The sequence below is a fragment of the Drosophila ficusphila genome, unplaced genomic scaffold (assembly GCF_018152265.1).
Source record: "Drosophila ficusphila isolate 14025-0441.05 unplaced genomic scaffold, ASM1815226v1 contig_414, whole genome shotgun sequence".
Classification (NCBI taxonomy): Eukaryota; Metazoa; Arthropoda; class Insecta; order Diptera; family Drosophilidae; genus Drosophila; species Drosophila ficusphila.
The window spans coordinates 11,345,053-11,359,887 of NW_025064328.1; the positions used below are offsets into that span (position 1 = coordinate 11,345,053).

The 14,835-nt window shown below is 36.8% G+C and overlaps 1 protein-coding gene across 3 annotated transcripts in view; it reads left to right on the top strand.

Annotated features, from left to right (window-relative positions):
- LOC108096687 (probable nuclear hormone receptor HR3) overlaps window positions 1-14,835 on the top strand; it is a 30,140-nt gene that overhangs the window by 13,580 nt on the left and 1,725 nt on the right. For 2 of the 3 annotated variants that reach the window (XM_017198489.2, XM_017198491.2), the window contains exons 2-4: window positions 12,930-13,157; window positions 13,747-13,915; window positions 14,089-14,258. In XM_017198489.2, coding sequence (XP_017053978.1) covers window positions 12,930-13,157; window positions 13,747-13,915; window positions 14,089-14,258 — 567 coding nt within the window. The remainder of the gene's footprint in view (window positions 1-12,929; window positions 13,158-13,746; window positions 13,916-14,088; window positions 14,259-14,835) is intronic. The other variant, XM_017198490.2, reaches the window with a different exon arrangement.

The window sequence follows — 14,835 nt, forward strand, 5'->3', positions numbered from 1 at the left end:
ATAAATTAATATATGCTGAATGGGATTAAAATGTTTTTGAGATATTTTCAATATTTCTTAAGTTAATGGTATATTTGTGAAAGCAATTAATAAATTTAAAAAAGACATTTTATTGTTATCTAAGAAACTGCCTTTAGTTTTTCTATTAAAATCGATCATGAAACTAATAATATAGTTTTTAATGGAAAAAGAGAATTTATTTCTTCAAAGGAACCAAGACATTTGTAATTCCCTTTTCCGTAGGACTTGAAGCTTAGAAGGCGTAACTAAATTAATACGTATTTAATTGCGGGCCTTTGACCCCTTAGCGGGTCAGCTGCGATTGCAATTAAGGTTTTAGCCGGGAACATGGAGGATATTATTTCCAACATAAATCTTAATCGCGGGCAGCAATCTATCCCCTTGCTTTCTAAGTTGCGTGTAAGTAATTAAGGCAACTGCATGGGGGTGAGAGGGGGGTTGGTTTTATTTTTCTGAAGCTGGTCACTGTTACTTTTGGCTTGCAATTTGCCTTTATGACTTCCGCAAAATCAACTTTTATTTTATTTTTGAGATTTTCACTTTTCGCTACTGCCACTGCGTTTCGCCGTTGTTTTTTCGCCTTTCCTTTTGTGAAACAGATAGAAACGTAGGCAAAGTGAAAGAAAGAAATTTTTGCGGCGTAAACAGAAAGCGGCCAAAAACGAAATTTTAAAAAGCGAAAGAGTTGACAACATTGGCCCTTGGCAGGAGGAAAAGAGAGGGAAGAGAGAGAAGTGGCAACAATAAAAAAAATATTCAGAAAAGACAGAAGGAAAAAAATTTTGTTAAAGTGAAATGCTGCTGTTGCTTTGGCTGATTGTGTAGTCCGCTCACAAACACATGCGTACGAAATGAAACAAAAAGAAATGTATGGAAAAAAGCGACCCATGCAGGCCCAAGCCCAAACCGGCCCCGCCCCCTTTCCCCCCAAACGCCCCTGCGAGATAGTGCGAACGCCCGTTTAACACTCGAAACAAACGAAAAACCAAAAACTATGAAGCTACAAAATTTCTGACTGCCTGAGAAAGTGTGAGTGTAGTCAGAGGCGTAGAAGGGGGATTGCGCTTTGTTCTATAATAAGATTAATATGAATTGTAACTTTCTTAGAGCGGATTTTATAGCCGTCTCTTATTTTTATATGGGAATTTGAAATCGAAATTTTTTTTATTTCCAAAAAGGGTTATAAATAAAAAAAAAATCATTTTAAGAATAATCTGCAAGTTGATTAAACCAATAACAAATATTTTTTGATATAAGCAAACTTTCAGTTCTAAACTAAAATAGTCCATTAAGATGGCTAAGGGCATTCCCCAGAACCCCACTACTTACGCCCCTGGGTATGACTAGTTTTTTTTCTTTGTGTCTGTGTAAGAAGCGCCAAAGCACACATTCACACAGCCACAATCATCGCCAGCGTCAACATAGTAAAAGTCTAAAATCGAGGAAAAAATTATTTTCGGCGGTCATTCAACTCGCACGCACGCACACTTACGCACTATCTGATAGGGCAAATGGGGGAGAGCGAGCGAGCGTGTGGAGAGTGGGAGAGCGGGAGAGAGTGCGTGAGAGCAACGCGTTCGATGACTGTTATGCGGGAGCGTGCGTCAGCGTCGACTGAGACGCGGGCAGCGCTGCCCACGCCACGCACATTACAACATCCAAAAAAAAAAAAAAAACACAACAATGGGCAATACTTTCTATGGCTTTTTTCACTTCTCCCCCATTTCTATTTCTCTTTTCAAACAAACTAAAATTATTATTTATGCAGCCAAAGTTTTGGAGTCATAAAAACGAGCGAAAGAAAGAGAGAGCGAGATGAAAATTCTTTGTTTGACAATTATTGCGTGAATTTCCACGATTACGACTTCTATCGCTCATGTAAATGCCGTATTAATTGCCTGTCGTAGAAAAGTCGCCGAACTTTTGACTTCCTTTCTGGCCGGCCGTTAACTTCTTCGATTAAGCACAGACGATAAAGGCTTATAAATAGGATTTCACTAGCTTTATGATCATGTCACGTTAAGTACAGGAAAAATCATAAAACAACTTCTAGAAGTTAGAAGAAAGCAAGAAAAAATTTAATTTTATATGTAAGATAAGAAATATCTTAATCAATGTGCTAAAAATAGATATATAAATAAAAATCACTTGATAAGGGTTTAAAAACCTTTACTTATTTAAAACTCCAAACAGATAAAAGCCGAATGAAGGGTTTTTAAATTTAAAAGCCTTACTTTAATTTGATTTTCCTTGTTTATTATTTTATTATTTATTAAAAAAACGTACTTTTACCTTTCAACTGATGTTAAAGAAATTGCACCAAAATTTAAAATAATTTAATAAACTTTCATAAATTGCTAGGTGCTTAAATAGTATTATTTTTAAATCTTGTTGCTAAGAACATCTTATAAAATTCTTTTTGTAGCTCTGAAAGCCAAAGGAACTTTGTGGAACTTAAATTCCTGCAAAATTCCCATTATTAGACAGATGTTTGTAATGAATATGGCCGCACTAAAGCACACAAAATTTGGCGAGCATGCTCAGGCATTTCTCCAATTTGGAAAAAAAACCTAAATTTGGCATGGAATTTCCCATCAATTCCCACCCCCATATATCCATATAGATTCCGTATGTGGAGCATGCAAATATTTTCAAATATTCTGGTCTGTCTGCTGGAAGCAAATAGAGTAATGTGTTCTTTTTCCCCGGTGTTGTTATTGTTCCCGAAAAGTTCATTCGCATGTGTCCTAGAAAAACTATGAAATGCAGAAACCACATATTTATTTACTCTGATAATTTATGGAAACTTACAAGAGTGTGGCAAAAAAAAAAAAATAAAGCCAAAAAGGCAAATAGATGAGTAAACAGGCGTTAGGTTCAACGACCTCTGGGGGAACATAATCGGGAAGATAGTGACAAGGAACATTTACAGATATTTGACAGACTAATAGCCCAACCCCTCGAAATGTCTGGGAAATATCAATTGATTTAGTAGAAGATATGGTATATTGACTCAGCGGCGTGCTTTAACTTCGACTCCGATCAGTTTTATCTGAAACGATTGATTGTTAAATGGTTATTTTCGGACTATGATCAACGACAGAGATGGAAGAATCGCTATCTCTTTGTCTTTCTCCACAAACTATTGTAGTTCTCGCCTTTGCGTATAAGTAAGGCAAAAATAAACTTTTTACATATACACGAGATAAGCTTAACCACAGAATGTGTGTCATAAGGCCACCGCAACTTCAAAGCTATATACCAAAGCTATAGACAAGACATCAAAATAGAATACTAGACTTGAGTCGCAAATGCCAACTAGAAAGTTCTATAGTTGGAGGAAATATAATTCTCTTGGTGATAATAATATAACAAGGTTTTACAAGACTATATATAGAGAAGAATGTGTAAAATGGCCTAAAGCCAGATGCAACCACTGATTTAGGCCTTTAGTAACTGCAGAATTATTATTTGCAGTTATTAATAACAAAATAAAGAGTTCCAAAATATTAAAATTCAAGTCGGAAGTAAAAATAAAATATTATGGCAATAATTGTTCTTTCGTCTTTAAATTTATTGCAAATATATAAACATTTTAGTTTTGTTCAATTTAATTTTTAATTTTAAAAGCACCAGAAATTTTTTTACGTCGAAAAAATAATTTTTTTTATTCATCTTAATTTTTGCGAAAAATCTTGAGTTACATATATTTAAATATTTTTTCACGGCCACCTATAAACTTATTGACTTAATTGTGTTTAATTATAAATGTCGCAATCAGACTTATCAACAATTTTAAAGATGTTTTTAGATTTCCATAATTTAACAGCCTGTTATTTAACTTTCAGTATTATTGGGTTAATTGCAGTTTCTCGAATGTGAAAACGAGCAGCATACACGACGGGAACACATAATGACATCCGTTCAATAAAGTATGGTTTCGTTAAAAAATGTAATAACCGAAATGACAAACGTTTCCATTATGTTAGGCAGCGGCGAAAAAATAAATTAAATGATATTATTCTAGTAATTATAAAGCAGACATCAAATGCGATGCATGAGTGGCCCCCTGCCCCTCCCCCCTCTCTCCCACCTCCATCCTATCCACCGAATGCAACAGCCCCCAGAAAACAACCCCCTTTCCCCCTCCCAACGACCATTAGACCCCAGCTGCGTATCTTATCTATGCAACTCTTCGCATAGTTTAACGTTTTGTGCGTGAGTTTGTCACAGAATATATATACACACGACGAGGTATATATCTAGGGGTATACTATATATATATTCGTGATTACTGGTGAGTGCATATATATATATATGTATATATAAATGTATACGTATAGGCAGCAAATAAAAGATTGCATGTGCCCCACAATGCAGACACAAACAGATTCACAGACATTGCATTTGAGTCGCGTCGCCAAATGAATAGACAAATATATACACACGAAACGCACACACTGCCAAAGCAGCTCCAAGCACACACACAAACAAACACACACGTACGTATGTACGTACACACACACATGGAGCTAAGCACACACACTTAGACAGAATGCAACGCCAACGTTTGTGGAGGCAAAGCGCGCCAACAAAATGCGAAAAACTGGGACAAAGTTGAACAGACGAGCCAAGGACGGATATTAGTGCGACGCGGCGCGAACAGTTGCATGATGAAGCAACGGGCGGCGAGGGGGGGATGGGGTTTTCGAGGGGGGTGGGAGGTTGCTTTTGGGGGGCCAGAGAGGCGCAAGGGGGGCGACGGTGAAGTTGGCAGCGAAAAGTGGAAAAACAAAATGAATGTTTTCTGATGTTGTTGTTGTTGCTGGTCCAACAACTGTGTACAGTGGACGTACTTTGGGCCACCAAAAGCGTTAACTTCATTTCGACGGAGCTACCCTCATATACGTAATTAAAAACGTATCCACTTCTTGGGTTGATGTATTATTTACACGAATAATTTACACTTTGAGCATTTTTTGCATAGAAAGAAAACTGGTATTTTTAAGAACTGGTTCCATTATATCATTGATTTCACTGATTGCTTATGTTTTGTTTATTTATCAGCATATTCTTACATTAAACGTTTGATGAGATTAGATATAAGATTATGTACCAAGTACCTTCCATGACAAATCTAACTAATCTAAAAAGATTTATAGAAAACTTTGCAATTGAAGGAATGATATTAATAAGAACACAAAAACAATGGTTAACTATGTAACCATTAAGCTGAAGTTAAAATAGTTAAAATGTTATTTTACAAGTATAAGTATTTTTATTATAAATTTATGACATTTTGTTTATTTTTTTTAGGGTAAAGAATCTAATCCTTATAATGGGTTCCTTTGAATTTTTTTAATTATCCGTTTTTTACGCTCAAGGCGAGTGCTCACTGTGCCTGCAGTATAGTTTTCAACTCTACAGAAAATTTTGTTGTTTGTTGATTACAATTTGCATGACGCCAGCGGCAGTACAGCCAACAGGGCGGATAGAGCACTTTATCTCCCTCGCTCGCCCACCGCCCCCGCTCTCCCCCTCTCGCTTGCTCTTTCGGGTTTTTCTTCTGCTTTTTTCAGTAGCAAACTGCAGTCGCTGTTGGTTTTATTATTGTTGTTGTTGTTGTTAATTTTGCAGACATTTCAACCGAAATAAAAAACAAAAAACACAGAAAAAATAAAAAACAATTTTAATTAATGGTGGAAAAACGAGTTTGCCTGGTTTCCATCAACCCAACGACCACTATGAATGGATTTTCTTCAAGAACTCTTTTTTCCCCCACACAGATTGCATTTTTCATATGCATTTGTGTGCGATTTTTTTTGAGTCTGTCTTGGTCTGGCTCAACTTGAAAATTCTTGTTTTGGCCAAATTGCAAGCTGCAAACGGCAAACGGCAAACGGCAAACGGCAAAAGTTGATGTCGAGTTCTTTTCGGTTGATGCTTTAGTCAAAACACTTAAATACCATAAATAATTGGCTACTTAAGTGCATTTGTTGCGCAAACCCAAAGGAAAAACAATCAGAAACCAAAAGAAGTCAGTTTACGAGCTTTGGCTGTGCGGCTTTTGAGGTTTTCAAGGTATTTTCCATGTGTTTTTCCATTTTATTGTCGAGTTTCATTTATGCTGCAGCATTGCTGGTGCATTTGAAGCGTGCATAAATAATGCCGTAGGCCTACTTTTTATGCTGCCACGCGGTTCGGCATTTTTCCTCGGGTTGGGGGCACATCGATGTCAAACACATAAATATGCATTTACTCATGGCAAACTCCTGGTTGAGAATATTGTTTTGAGAATATTCCAAATGATTCTAACGTTACTTGTTGTTTTCCTTAGTAATCAAATTAATTGTAAGCATGTTTACATATTAAAAACCATATAAGTAAAATCTAAAGGAATTTATAGAGCTTTCAGTAAATTGCTTTTGAAATTTAAATCATGATTTATAATTCCCATTCAATCGAATTTATAATTACTGTAAATATTTGTAAATAAGCAATATTTAATCTGTTTAACCTGTTCCACAGTGCAAACTTATATCAGAATTAATATAGAAGTGCCAATAACTTTGCTCTGTCGAACTCAACTAATAATTGGCTGTAAATCTAAATCTACGCGTTACAAGGAAATTTCCACAAAAACATGAATCATTTCGAAGAAAACCAGTATATTAAGCCGCTCTCCCCTGATATATTTCCCAATTGTTCTCGGCTGCCATCATCACGTGAAGTGGCGTATACGTGATGTTTGGGAAACAATATAATAAATTGCGCATACGTCATGTGTACGCCGACCTGACTAATTGAGGTGTACGTATACATTTTCGGGCATTCTCATCAATACTTTGTATGAATCGCGTATAGAAAGCGATCGGATTACGAGGAGAAATTACATCATTTGGTGAAAATGCTTAGCATTTCATTAAATCGACTGAAAATGGCAAATTCTTGCGCTGCCTCCTCGGTTTTTTTTTTCTTTACTTGCCATCCCGTGGGTCAATAAACTTGTGGGCCCAGTCAAAAATTTGTATATGAGAAATTCTTTTGTTGGCAACAAAAGAACGAGCGCGTCACGTACGCCGGCAGTGCGACAGAGAGGGCAATAGGAAGAAAGGGAAGGAGCGAGCGAGTGCGAAATGTAAACATTACAAAAATGCCAAGCCAACGTCTTCATCATGTGGCCAAAAAAAGAACCGAATCGTAGCGAACCGTTAGCCAAAAAAAGTTCATAGCCGTAGACCAAATTATGTATATTTCGAGATGAATGAATTCTCAACCTTACGAAATTCTAACGGCTTTGCAAAATATGCAAAAGGGGGAAAATAACAACAATGAGCTGGCCGAAAAGAAAGCGAGAAATTACGTAGCCAGCATGCTAATGCTAATGCTCTTTCTTTATAACGGCGTTTCGCACAGCCGGCTAAAAGACCCCTCCCCCCTTGGCCCCACCGCCCCTCCACACTTTTTTGTATATTTTTTTTTTTTTTGTGAAAGCTGGAAACCAGTTTTCTATTAGCATTTGCTTGGCGGCAAAAGAATGAAACACGACAGTCGCAGAGAAGAGAGCGCCGCACTGCTCTCTTCGCTCTCTTTGGGGCTCTCTTTTGGCCACAAGGCAGTCGGCTGGTGCATTGACCCCACAGCTTGCTGACCCACTTACGAAGCTGCTTTTTGCCGCTGCGAATGCGAGTTGCGAATTGCGAATTGCCGACGCTGCGCGCTCGTGCCTCAGTCGACGTCGCCGCCGGCGTCGCTGCTTTGGCGAACGAGCAACTTGTGCAATAGTCGCAGCGGCAGCAACAACAACAACAGCTGCAACAGCTACACCAACAGCAATCGCAGTTGCAGCGGCGTCGCCTTCGCTGCCACATGGGCAACACAAAAATGACTTTACTCTTTGCCTCAGAACAGTGGTCTCAAAATAACAAAAAATACAGTACAATAAAAAAAATCACTCTAAAACTTCTCAAAAAAAAATGTTAAGTAAGCACATTTCCTTAATTATGAACTATAAAATTTAAAATAGTATTAAAAAACCTCTCAGAAATATTTAACAAATGTAGCAACTATACGCCGTTTTTGTCTACACTGAACTCTCTTTCAAAATGTATCAAGTCTGTTATACATTAAACAGAATATATTGCCTACCTATTGGCGCAGGTCCATTAGGCTTAAAATAAAACTGAATTAAATTGCAAACTATTATTTTTTTAGGCCATGGTAAAAGAGACAAGATTAATTTCATCGTCATGCCACATTTTTGTTACATTTTATATTGTAGAGATTTTTAAAATATATTATAGCACTTTTTTAATAAGTTTTCACCGTACTTAGTCAGACTGTTTGCGAGGTATCATGAATGTATTTTTTTATATCATTGCTATAGTTTGGCGCTGTGTTATTGTTTTTTTTTATTTTTATTTGACTTTGCCGTTCGCCGCAGTGCCAAAAACTGCAATTCATATGCAGCAGCCCCGCCCCTGCGGCGGGCGCCCCCCGTCTGCCGCCCATGGATGCCCTACCGGCGGGTTTTCATGTTTCTCTTTTTTTCGTTAGCACATGTCGTTGCATATTAATTTTCGTATGCAAGTGTGCACACATTCATGTGCGAGTTGCTTTTTACACTTTTTACATTTTTTACTCGCTTTCGGCTGCTTCTTGGTGAACTGCATTTTTTTGCGGGCATGCATTCGCAATAAAGAAGAACATATTAATTCTGACTTCTGGTTATTGCTGCACCCAGCAAAAGCAGGGCAAAAAAGAAAGCCGTGGGCCAGTGCAAATAAATTGCATATGCAAAATATTTGGGCGGGTTTCCGCATCGCTCTGTTTTTCACGTCTGTTGGCGTTGGCCATTCAGAATATATTTTATTAAGCCGCTTTTGGACAGCAATTAATTTTCTTATAGGCCGAATAGAGGCGTGGAAAACTTGTTGTTCGATCAACCACAAAATGCAGTCGTTTTTTTTTAGTTGATTGAGTGTAACTTGTTTTTAACCGACAACGGTGCGTGTACGTGATGATGTGGAATTACCTAATAATTGAATGGATGCGTTTTCATTGAGCAAAGGCGTTCGTGCCACTCGAAAACATTTAATAAATAGCGATCGAAGTTAATTAAAAATTTATCGAATATCTTTTGCATTTATTATTTATGTTTGCGTACACTAAATTCAGCTTTTTATTCCTGCCTTTTACCTCTGATAAGCAAACAATTTCACCAAATATTTGCCTTCGTTTCGAGAAAAGTATGTCATAAATTTTGTTTTCACGCTGTCAAAGTACACAGCGCCAAAAATGCCAAAAAAGACAATAAAATGTATTTCATGACACACTTTTCCGCACCGGGTATTAAGTAAATATTTGCGCCTGCTATTTGTTAACCCAAAATGGGGGCGAAAATGTGCGTTGGTTAAAAGTTAATTACCCTACGAAAACTTGTTACCATGTAAGTTTTTTGCCAGACGTTTTGGGTTCTAATAATACTTATATGTATTTTTAACGGGCATCAACAAGAGATCTTAACACAATTCAGTACAATAAAAATTATTTATAGCCCATTCCGGTTTTTCTAGTTATTTACGGTTAAATTGTAAAACTGCAAAATACTATTACAGGAACATTTTGGTAAATAATTTGTATGATCATAAACGTCTTTGTAAACTTTTTTCTTAAGTTCGTATTTTAAATTATATATAAAGGTACTATTCCAAACCGAAAACTTAAAAATACTTTTAGGGAAAAAAAGCCTAATTTCTCCTTTAAAAGTACATGTGTAAGTGCTATCGCTTGACTTATCGATTTCCTGAACTGCATACAAATGAGTGGGAATGGCCTGTAAAGTTTGAAGCTTTTACTTGTCATAACGGTAAATGAGCCCCTCTCTCTTTTCGCTTCTCTCTTTAGTGCAGTTACCCCCGAGTTATCTGTCTGAAGACCCATAAACACGCACATTCCGGTACTTCAGATAAAGATTTATATGTTTTCGGGCGAAAGGCATTACAAATACTGCATTTTCCGTGCAAGTATTTCGAGTATTTCGTAATGCCCAAGAACGATAAAAAGTTTAAGGCGGCTTAAGTAAGCCCAAGAACCCCTTAAAACCCCCCTTCAAAATCCCCCTTTTCCACTGATGACGACACACATTCTAGCATAATTGAATATCTGTCTGCCCGCTGACTTGCAATAAAAGAGAGCCGCTCTCTTCGGTCTTAAGAGAAGCCCCCCAAAAAGAGCGAGGGAGCAGAGAACTTTCTTTTCGATTTTGTTTTTGTTTTCTTTTTCTTCGCTCGCCGAGAATGCTGGTGGCATCAGTGTGTGTGTGTGAGATATTGCCGTGTGGGAAAAGTTCATTGACACTTGAAAAAACATTCAGTCACTCACTCACACAAAGCAAGTCGGGTTACTCACTCACTCACTCATCATCTGTCACACATTTCTCCGATCCGAAAAAAGCGGCAGCGCTTGGCACATTTTTCAAGCTGCGCTTGTGTTGGTGTTGCTTTCTGTTGTGTTTTGATTGTGCTCCCGCTCGCTGCCGCCGTCGCACTATGGGGCATTTGCCCACATTTGGTGGCCGAAACCCATTTTTTAAAAGTCGTTAAAAAATTTTTTTTTTAATCGCAATGAGTTAAGATAACATTGAGGTAAAATGTTACGTACTTAAAATTTTAACAGACCGCACCACTGTTAAGATATCAGCTGTCAAAGTCAGCTGTTTTTTAACAGAAGCACATGCTGTAAAATCGTTTGTATTTGTTCAAACTTTAAAATGTTTAAAAAGCGCATTTAAAACCAATTTTTGTAAAATGTGTGAATGGAAGTCGATTCAGAATGGTTTGGATTATGTGTTTGTGAGCTTAAATTATAAAAATTGATTGTGGCGTCCCTATAATCTTGTGTAAGTTCTAACCTCAAAAAATTGAAACGTAGTCTTACATTTTTGTTTTTAAATGGAGCAACAAAGTGAGTCCAGCGGAGTCCAGCTCTAAAACTTGTTTTATTTTGTAGAGTGATCAATTCTCCTTATACTCAGTTAATATAAAAGTGCACTTTTGCGCACTTTCTTCAAAATTTAACTTTTAAGGTGCTAACCTAGCAATAGAAGTTTAACACAGTTTGAGAGAAGACATGGCACTTGGCTAAGCTCGCAAACATTTGTTACTATAAAAAACGCTAAGAACCAAGTGGACCATAAAAAATAAGTCAGAAAAACATAAACATATTAACTAAAAGTAAAGTTTTATACTTTTTTGTTACAGGGTCTTAAAAAGTGTTCCTTAAAATACAAAAAAAGTCGATATAATTATTTAAAAAAAGTTAGGACAACGAATTTTTTTTTTAGTTGTTTTGTTTAATAATTCTAGTTAGAAAATAAAAAAAAAATTTTTTTTTAATATTATTCATTAAAAAAAAATTTTTTTAACTAAAAAATGGGCGGAGCCACGCCTATTTTTCTTAAAATACATGCCTTATTTTATTATTAACTCGAATCAAAAAACAGATCCCAAAAATGTTGATTAGTTTTCAAGTTATTAATTAATGTCACAAAAACTGGTCATTTGCCCCATAGTGCGTCGGTGTCGCTGCCAGCAGCGCTGCCACTGCGGATTCTGCTGCTGCTGCGTCTGTGTTTGTGTGCGTTCGGTTCAGCGCGCATCTTTCATCCTCGTGGGTAAATACAAATACAAATACGGCAGGCAAAGCGCCTAGATTACACAATACCGCCGCCAGACGAGACCAATCTGCCCGCTCGTCCTCTCTCCCTCGCTCCTTCTGGCTCACTCGCTCTTTCGCACTGGCTTTTAAGTCCAACACTGGGCTGCAAAAGTTTTGGGGACTTCACCCCAGACTTCTGGGATAAGTGCAGTAGTTTCTGCTCTGGTTACCTTAATTTTGTGGCGTTTTTTTTCTGTTTAAAATAAAGAAAAACAATACTATGTTATTGTGAAGTAGATTAATATACATATGTCATGCAATGGAGTTTATATATTTTATTATTGCATCCATGAATATTAAACTAAAGTCTTGATCAACAGTGTACAAAAATATTTTCTGAGAAAATAATTAATATGGACATATGTACATATGTAAAAGAAATGAAATAAATAACAATGATCATTTTCTTTCATTTATTTGCTTTATCAAAGAACTGTTCAGAAATTCGTAAAAAAAACGGCAAAAAGATACAGGCAGTTAAAAAAAATACAGTTTTGCTCACCAGTGTAAATTGGGGCAAATTTTAATTCTCTCAGTGAACCAGTTCTCAGCGATGCGATGCGATGCACTGCTGTTGATCAGGAAATTGCATCACCGCTGAAAGGATTGCGGATTGCAAGGGAAACCCGAACAGCTGTCGCACTATCTCCTCTCTTCCTCTTTCTCCCCTCTGCAAATCCCCCCTCCCTTTTGCACAGCCTATATATTCTTTATTGTCTGGGCAGACAAGTGGCTTAAGGTACCGCCTGCATTGTGCCGCATGGATAATGCATTACAATATTGCGCAATAGTTCTCTGGGGTCGAAGTGGCTTTGTCTGAACTCCGACAATGGATAGGCTGGCATCGGAAAATCCCTCGATTGTAATTGCGGGGCGTTTTCGATCTGAAATTACTTGGGGCTCTTAACTTTAAGATGCAAGTTGTATTTTAGTTCTGTTTACACATATCTGCAAAATACTATGAGAAATAATAAGAGCATAGAAAATAATAAAAAGATACTTTATAAATCCAGTTTTCATACAGAACACATAAACATAAACGCTTAAAAATATAAAATATATTCTTTGATTCTTAGCTTTTGAATAAATATTATGTTTTACCAATCTATGCTAATAATGGTTTTTATATTCACATATTTAATTGATGCTGACTCACTGCTATAACCCATTGTTTCCCCTCTTTTTTGCAGCTCAAATTGAGATAATTCCATGCAAAGTCTGCGGCGACAAGTCATCCGGCGTGCACTACGGCGTGATCACCTGCGAGGGCTGCAAGGGCTTCTTCCGGAGGTCGCAGAGCTCCGTGGTGAACTACCAGTGTCCGCGCAACAAGCAATGTGTGGTGGACCGCGTTAATCGCAACCGCTGTCAATACTGTAGACTGCAAAAGTGCCTAAAACTGGGAATGAGTCGTGATGGTCTGTAGCAAGTGTTAGCCGAAGCATCCTGGGAACTTTTTTCAGGAAACTAAACTGAATTAATGAAATAATACTTAATTTTTAAATTGGTTATTTAATTTGGTTGATAATAAGCGGTCTGTAGTAAATATAGTTCGTGTCACATTTTAAATTTTTAATTTTAGTAAGCTTAAATTTGGGCTTCAAAAATATTTAAAGTTTCTTAATGAATTGATTTTTAATTTTAAAACATATTAAAGAAACTGAAAATTTAATTTATTTCGTTGTTTTTTTTTATTTTTTTTTTTATTTTTGGTTTAACACTTATAAATATTAATCTTAGTTTCATTGGTAGCATATATCAAGATATTTTTATATTTGTGAGTCTTAAATCGATATTTCTTATTATATGATCCTTAAGACATAGGTTTAACTTATTAAGTTATATTTTGGGAAAACTAATATTATAATCACCATATTGGCTTTAAGTTTTCAAATTTATTTTATTAGCCCAATTTATTTTCCTGACTTATCTCCGGATGCCAATGATAATAACCGCACTGCATTAATGTATTAATCCCGCCCCCTCTTCGCCACACCCCCTTTGCAGCTGTAAAGTTCGGCAGGATGTCCAAGAAGCAGCGCGAGAAGGTCGAGGACGAGGTGCGCTTCCACCGGGCCCAAATGAGGGCCCAAAGCGATGCGGCACCGGACAGTTCCGTTTACGATACACAGACGCCCTCTAGCAGCGATCAGCTGCATCACAACAACTACAATAGGTGCAGTATAACGGATATAATCGATATGTTGATTACCCCCTTGATGATCCGAAAGGAATCAATCTATTTTCCCCCATTTGACTTTGATCTTCATTTTCCCCAATTTCCTTTGCTCTTCTCTCCCTTAATTGCCATCGATGATACCGACCCGTAATGCCCTTCTTGTCACTCAGCTACAGCGGCGGCTATTCGAACAACGAGGTGGGCTACGGCAGTCCCTACGGCTACTCGGCCTCCGTGACGCCACAGCAGACCATGCAGTACGACATCTCGGCGGACTACGTGGACAGCACCACCTACGAGCCGCGCAGTACAATAATCGATCCCGAATTTATTAGTCACGGTGAGTTTTCGAGGATTACCCCAAAAAATTTCACTTAATTACCCGATTAGGGAATTTGGACATTAATTACTATTAGTCAAAAAGCTTCAGATTAGACTTTCCACCAAATCAATACGGGATTTATTAGGCAAGGACATTGACATTATGAACTAACACCTCGACCATATTGATATACCTGTATTTTACTAAACCAAAAACACTGATCCGCCTAGAAGTTCTTAAAAAGGGACTAATATCTGATTTGTTTTTAATACGTTTATCTGTGTATAGTAATTTAGAAAAATTACTCCTTTAGTAAAAATGGGCTTAAAGATATTTGGACTTAGAGTATATTATAAAAAACTCTGTCAAAGAATTTCTAATAATAAATTATTACTAATATAAATGAATACATATTTGGATTGTTCAATGTCATATTGTTTTTAAAAATGATTTTTTAAGGATGTACACAAATGTGGCATAAGAACCTTTAAAATATTAATATATGTATTTAAATTCATATTCAGTATTCATTTAAAAATAATTTGTTTATTTTTATTAAAATCTTATTCATAAATGTATGTATAATCTATAATAT